Below are 7,959 nucleotides of genomic sequence, written 5' to 3'. Positions count from 1 at the left end.
GGCAAGATATACGTCATCATATTTTCTACTCTTTGGCTTAGAAGGATGTTGTTTGGAAGCATATTTGGCGATCTTCATCTTCTGCTTTAGGTTTGCATGTGAGCCTCATCAAAAACCTGCCCATTATGCTAGCAGTGTCCAAGCATTTTTTTTATTATTATTTTTACTCATAGCGTAACATCTGGTAACGTAACATCTCTATTAAGGGAGAAGTTCAAAGGTCAAAGATCTCTCTATAACTTTCAGTGCTGCCAAATGTGGATTTAATTCCTCACTGCACTGTGTGTGTCTGTTTATAGATTCAATAAAACACATGCAGTTCTCCCAAAATCCTTCCCCTTCTCATCAGACTATGCCCAACCCGAAAACAACCCCAAACTAATGAAATATGTAATTTTGAGAGTATTTTATTTGTTATATTAGCTTTTGGGATAAAACCAAGTGATATGATGATAATAAAATAATAAAAACACTACGAATCATTTAACATTTTAGTTTCTTTACTTTAACTAAAAGAATAATAAAAACAAACCACCAAAATATAAGCTCCAAATTTGATCTTAGTACTGAAAATACCTTATTACTATTATTAAATTATTACTATTAGCTATGGTTGTGACTACTGTAAGGGATACATATGCAGCAGGCCCCCTAATATTCCGGCCATCCTCGTAAAGGAGAAGAAAACTAAAGCATCATTTAAACAACCTTGTGAGTTTAGGTGTACAGTTTCCTGAATTTACCAGGTGCACCTAAAGGTACTGTTGAATAGCGATGCCCGCACTGAACTGTACATAATGCTTTTTTACCCCTGGATGTGGCTCGGTGCTTACCTTTAGATGAGCCCACAAACCGAGAGAAACTCCGTGATGAAGCTGGAACTCTTTCCAAACACAGGAAACAGATCAGGGAGCAGAGACCCACGTGGTTCAGGCTGATCTCAGCTACGATCCAGGAGACAAGGGTGGGCAGATCGATGCAGATATCGATCAGGACGTTGGTAGTGGTTTATGATCGATGCTTTAGTTTGTGTCTCTCCTCTAAGATCACTGCTTTACTCCCGTTTCGTGAAAAAGCAGCTCTCTCTGCTCGACTCCTCTCCTGCTAACACATTTTGCTCCGTCCCCTTCTGCTTCTTCTTCTTCTTCTTCATACGGTTTACTGGCGGTTGGCAAACAGCAAAATGGTGCATTGCCGCCACCAACTGGTGTGGAGTGTGTACTGGAATGTCAAAAAAAAGAAAAAAGAAAAATTCAAATCCTCTCGAACAAATGGGTCTGCCTTAAAAACCAAAATACAGCCTGATAACTTTCTCTTATAGAGGTCGTGCGAAACAAATCAATCAAGTCCAACTTCACTTCCATATCGTCCAGCTTTTTAATCAGCTGTCTCCTTTCAATATCAAACCTCTGACAATTCAAGAAAACATGTTCTATTGTTTCCTGTTCCCTGCTGCAGTCACACTCCCCTGTACAGTGTTTACCTATTAAAAACAATGTGCTATTTAAACCAGCGTGTCCGAATCTCAGTCGAGATATAATCGTATCCTCCATCATGTTTCGGCCTGTACTTCTCATTTTCCCCACTTTCTTTTGGATTTTATAAAACCATCGCCCTTTCCTCTTCCTCCCATTGCTTTTGCCACCTTTCCTTCATTTTGTAGCGTACTGTACTCTTGAGCTCTGTCTTACTCACACTAATAACCATATCTACCATCATTTATCAGCAGTGAAAACAATAACGGGCTTACTAGGCTTCCTTGTGGCGTTCCATTTTCTGTCGGCAAACTCTCCGAATAACTGCTCCCAATCCTCATTATTATTTGTCGGCCTTCCAAAAAATCCTTAATCCATCTGAACATTCGACCATTTATACCCATTTCCCTCATTTTTATTAATAGACCTTCCCTCCACATCATATCATACGCTTTCTCTATATCAGGGGTGTCGAACTCCAGGCCTCGAGGGCCGGTGTCCTGCAGGTTTTAGATCTCACCCTGAGTCAACACACCTGAATCAAATGATTAGTTCATTACCAGGCCACTGGAGAACTTCAAGACATGTTGAGGAGGTCATTTAGCCATTTAAATCAGCTGTGTTGGATCAAGGACACATCTAAAACCTGCAGGACACCGGCCCTTGAGGCCTGGAGTTCGACACCTGTGCTCTATATCAAAAAAGACTCCGCCCCCTTCTTCCTGCTCTGCGGTGATTTGTTGCAGTGCGGTGACGTGACACAACTTCGCTGAACACACACAAAGTACCTGCTCTTTCATTTCCCTAATCCGGTCGTTAAGTGATGACGTGACGAATCCTACTTCCGGGCCTAAAGTAGTCTGCGTTTAATATGGCTTTTGTGTTGTTAACATGTTTAATGTTTTGTATTTTCTTCTATTTAATCTCAAAAAGCTCCTAAAACAGTCAGTGATCACTGTTGACCTCCCTCGGCTTTTATTACCGCTAATCATTTATTTAAGCTCAGTTTTTAAAACCTTACGACATAACTACAGCCCAGCCCATGCAGCAGTACATTAAGAACGAACCACTTATTATGGATGAATTATCTCAGTTGTTCTCCTGGCGGAAGTTTGGTCCTTTTACAGCATCCTGCCATGTGATTACATTTGGTCCTCCTGACCACCGAGAACACTCACATTAACTTTTATTGAGTGGAAAAAAGTTAGCTTGTTTATGTTATGCTAACATAGCTGTGTCGCTAGCGGTCACGTAGCACATCATTATCTACCAGCTAGCCAAACTTCAGTAACCCTACAAACGTCACTGCTGTTTTGTTTTGTCTTCATTTATGTTGGAAGTGATAACAGAGCTGTACGTTTGAATTTGTTTCCAAACCCCCGCAGTCAGGACATGCTATATTGTATTTAGATAGAAGCTAGCAAGCTAACTTCCTGCTAACTTCTAACTGCGTTAAATGTCATTAATTTCGTTTTCATAGATGACTGGATGTTAAACTCAATTGTTACACCTGGAAGAGCAGAACGCTGATCATTTTATTAAAGATGAAAGACTTTAGACAGTTTTTCAACTCTCCGTGATGCCACAGTGATCATTAGGGACCTGCAGCGGAGTTTGAGCCCAGACACAGCTAGTGACGTCAGACTTAAAGAGCGGATAGAGATCAATGACTGTAGAAAACACGGACGACACGACAGCGCCTCCTTCTATAGGGCTTTGGAGGGTGATGTCACGGTGGGCGTGGAAAGGATTTTGGGCTGATGCGCCATTTTCGGGGTCAAAGCAAAGCGCAAGCGAAAAAGGAGCGAAGGCACACACAACAGCCACGGTTTGTATTTGCTGTGTGGTCGGCTGCAATGTTCGATCACACGACTGGCAAGAGAATAAGGTTGAAAATGGTTTATCTTTTCATTCTTTCCCAACCTGGAAGCAACATGAGGCAGCTCGTGTATCGATGTTACCAAACGAAGGCGTCTAGCCTGGATAGCAGCTGTGAGACGAGCTGATATCCAGTTCTCTTCCATCTCCAAATATCTGTTGGTGCTCCAGACATTTTCATTCTGGTAAGTTCTAAATATGTTCATATCACTCTTTATAGCCTATTAATTTTATTTGTGATGCACTCTGAGGTCATAGCAAATTAGAACAAACATCCTACTGAGTGATTTTGCAGAACTACCTTCTATTTATAGAGTTGCTAATTATTTGGCATTTTTGCAGCAAACCAGCCAATGAAATGGATGAAACACATCGTGACTGGGTTCCAGCGCTACACAAGGGACCTGCTTCAAACATACCACCATGCCAATCAGATTACTTCTTCCATGTGAGGGTGAAGAGGTGACCCTTCAGGATAAGATGGTGAAGGTTTGCTGCCGTTTTGGTGAACAGTGTGGTAGTAAAACCAGATAAAATGAAACTTGCTCCTGTTAAATATTCTTGTGCTGTCTAAATAGCGGTAATTTTTCAAAAGATACAGTAAATAATGTTAGTAGTGGGTGATATCATGTAAACACTGTCATGATTTTGTGTAAACATTTTGTCATTTGTAAACTATGAATGATATGGATTCTACATTATAGAACATCACATCAGTTACAAAGTGGTTTTAATTTAAAAAAAAAAAAAATAAGGCAAAAATTATTGTTTCTTTAGTCAACGGAATTACAAGCAGTACAACAACGACAGACTTATGGTCGAGTCAAACTATGGAGCCATACATGAGCCTGACAGTCCATTATGTTACCAGGGACTTCACCATGAAAAGTCGGTGCTTACAAACTGCCTTTTTCCCCCGAGGATCACACAGGCGAGGCTCTAGCACATGGATTAAAGGAGGGTCTTATCTCTTGGAGTTTGGAGGAGGAAAAAATGGTGTGCATAACAACAGACAGTGGAGCCAACATTGTGAAAGCAGCCTCCCTTAACAACTGAACAAGGCTTCAGTGTTTTGGCCACAGACTACATCTTGCTATAGGTAAGCTCTTGTAAGTTGATAATTTTATTTTGTTTAAAAAAAAAATAGCTATATGCTAGTATGATGTATATTATAAACAACAATAGCAGCATTAATAATACTACAAAAATAGTTCATATTAATACAGCTGTAAGTTTAATAATAATTAGGCAATAATGATATTGATAATGATGCTGTAAGATTTTAAATATAATAATAAATTAGTTCATGACAAGAACTGATTCAAATTTTCTTCTATTTTTTTCTTGTTAGAGAATGCAATGACAGATCCAAGAATTGATCGTGCTGTAGGTCTCTGCAAAAAGCTTGTGGGCTAAGGCTTCAGAAATAAGAAAGTAGTCAATTCTAGTATAAACATTATGAGGCGGAGAGTAAAAGGAATATTCCCGGCCTTCTGGATGCATTGTCCGCCAAATATCATTCAGACCTAAATCTGAGGTCATCTGCCTTATAGCAACTACAGATTTACTCTCTGTGCCTCTCCTAGGACGTGATCTATCTAGGTCTTGATCCAGTATTTGATTAAAATCTCCGCCTACTGCTATTTGTGCACCTTCTAATTCCAAAAGATACTGTGACAGGTTATGAAAAAAGGCGGGTATGTCCGCATTACGTGCATAGATATTACATAAAACTGTGGGCTGCTTCAGTTACAGTTGGAGACGGAAGAGGGAACTTGCTGAGGCCCAAAAGGCGCTTAAGCTACCAGAACACAAGCTTAAAATGGAGTGTCCAACAAGATGGGGCTCCAGACAAGCTATGGTCCAGAGGGTACTTGAACAGCTACCTGCTATTTCACATGTTCTCTCCTCTGATAGGAAGGCTAGACACCTGGTTCCAACATGGCTGGATGTTGAAATTCTCGAGGCACTCAACAAAACACTCAGCCCACTGACAGACTTCACTGATGCCCTGTCAGGAGAGCAATATGTGAGCATCTCAGTGAAACCGGTTCTCCACCTCTTTGAAACATCAGTTGTGGCTGTGCAAGAAGATGACTTGGATCTCACACGATCAATTAAGTCCAAAGTCCTGGGGTACCTTCAGGAAAAGTACAGTGATCCAAACACACAGGAGCTGTTAGACATTGCCACATCTCTGGATCCAAGATTCAAGATGGACTACATCCATGAGGACAAAAAACTACCATCAAAGCCAGACTGACACATGAGATGACTAGCATAACTTCAGTTGTGGTAATTATGTTTACATCAGATCATATCAGACTCATAATGATATTCACACATTTTAAATTATTAGAAAAAAATAGATATTGTACTTCATTGTTTTAAAGGTATTACTGTGGTGTGAAATAGAATGTTAAGATGAGCTTTGTCAATTATATTCTCTCTTTCAAAGCAAAGTTCCACCTCAACTGCATCCCCGGCCGCCCCCATGAAGAAGAGCCGAAAGACCTTAGGCAGCTTCCTTAAAGCAGCAAAAGGCAATGAGGCACCATCCCAGCTTAGCAAGATGTTGTCTCAGAACTAGTCATATTTGCTCTTAAGCAACATTGATAGTGACGCGGACCCCTTAGTCTGGTGGAGGGAACACAAGGGAGAATTTCCAAGACTGTCCATACTGGCCAAAAAATACCTCTGTATTTCTGCCACAAGTTCCCTTCTGAAAGGGTGTTCAGCACAGGGGGGAACATTGTAACGTGTCTCCGTTCCTCACTGAAGCCTCAAAATGTTGACCGAGTTGTGTTCTTGGCAAAAAACCTTTAAGCAGCTGGCTGCATAAAAAACTATCATATTGTCATGTCCAGCGTTATATTTTGTTAATATTTGTGATTTACATTTTAAGAAACATACCTATTACCTACCTCTCTCATCACCTTACACACGCAAAGAACACTGTTCAAAATGTTATTGTTAAAGTATTATAAATATTAAATATTTTGTACGTAAGAGTAGACAAGTGAGACATTTATTGTTTTTATGTTCAGTCTCAACTGTTACGAAGTTGATGTGCAGTTAATAAGTGCAATAAATATTTATATTGGAAAAAAAAAAAAAATCATGATTCTCATTTTATGCAAAATCGTGCAGCCCTACGTACAAGTACTGAAAAAGTATTTCCTAGTACTCACCTATCATGTGACTGGAGAGCGCAAACTCCGCTCTTGTTGTTTTCCATCAAACACTCATTAAAACAGCAACCTGCGGGTACGTTAGCGCACTCATTCCCGGCTATTGACGCCAGAATTAAAGACCGGATAATGGTTGTAGTGAGTCATTTCTCCAACTGCTGGCACAAACTGGTTTTACATGAAAGTACAGCCCAACACAAATTTAGCTTGAGTTTTTTTTTTTTATTTTGGGTATCAAGTCACATCAGTTGTTGTTTCAAAGCCTGTTGACCGATTTAGTTCATATTAGAAGCTTCACGAGCAACTGGTGTAAAATTACCTGGACTTTTGGGAGAAAAGCAATTTAAGAGCACAGATTACGAAACAGGAGGATTAAACATGAACATGGGTTAGAATTCGACTGAGGTAACTTATGAAATGAATAAATGAAAAAACATTCATGTTGAAACAGAGCATTAAAGGTAATCAAAGAAAAATAAAAACTTGACGTACATATTTATAATTTCAGCTTCCTGAGTGTAACATTCAGGATTACTCACTGCAGGTCCGGAAATAAGAGCTACCTCATCAGATAAAAGTTTGAAATCAGCTGAACTCTGTGGAGCCTGATCAAGGTTTAAGTCTGACCCTGCAAACAGGACTTTGCTGTCTCTTCAGATTCATTGTGATCCATTGATTTCAGTCCTGCATGATCACGCTGATGATTGCACAGAGCAGATAATGAAGTGAATGTTTTTGCACACTTGTAACAGTGAAACTGTTTATTTGCAGCGTGGTATCGTTTGTGTTTGGAGTATGAAGTGAGATTCTTGAAGCTCTTGTCACACTGGTCACAGCTGAAGTTCTCTTCCATGTGTGTACTCTCGTGATCGTTACGACTAGTTGAACGCGAGAAGCTTTTGTCACAGTGTCTGCACTTGTATGGTTTCTCTCCTGTGTGGACTTGTTTATGACTTTTAAGGTGACCTGCAGTGGTGAAGGATGACCCACACTGGTCACAGACGTGCTTTTTAACCCCACTGTGGATAAGTTCATGTATTTTTAATATACTTGGCGTGGGGAAGCCTCTACCACATTCTTTGCAGTAGCTCATTTTGTCTCCAGTGTGTCTACGTTGATGTAGTTCTAGACTTCGGTGATGGCTGAACGTTTTTCCACAAAGGTCACAGCGAAAGTCTTTCCCACCACCACAGTGACGACAGGGTTGAGAACTGGATCCATCTGTGTCGCTCTGCTTCTAAACAAGGACACAAAGACAGTGTAAGTCAGTCCTTCAACATTTTTATCCTGAACATTGCTTGAAATAAAGAGCAGCTCTGCCAACATTCGGTTACCTTTTACTGTTTACATTATAACACTCAACTTACTCGGTGAAAATGTCTCATCATTTGTAGGTAATCTACTTAATGGAAAGA

General features: G+C 40.1%; 1 protein-coding gene across 1 annotated transcript in view; it reads right to left on the bottom strand.

The window, feature by feature from the left end:
* Window positions 1-6,745: 6,745 nt before the first annotated feature.
* LOC148101628 (uncharacterized) overlaps window positions 6,746-7,959 on the bottom strand; it is a 19,659-nt gene continuing 18,445 nt past the window's right edge. The window contains exon 4 of the mRNA XM_087846605.1: window positions 6,746-7,781. Within this exon, the coding sequence (XP_087702731.1) occupies window positions 7,161-7,781 (621 nt within the window). The 3' untranslated portion in view covers window positions 6,746-7,160. The remainder of the gene's footprint in view (window positions 7,782-7,959) is intronic.

The sequence above is a fragment of the Neolamprologus brichardi genome, chromosome 9 (assembly GCF_056152115.1).
Source record: "Neolamprologus brichardi isolate AB-2024 chromosome 9, ASM5615211v1, whole genome shotgun sequence".
Lineage (NCBI taxonomy): Eukaryota > Metazoa > Chordata > Actinopteri > Cichliformes > Cichlidae > Neolamprologus > Neolamprologus brichardi.
This window is presented reverse-complemented; position numbering and strand designations above follow the sequence as displayed.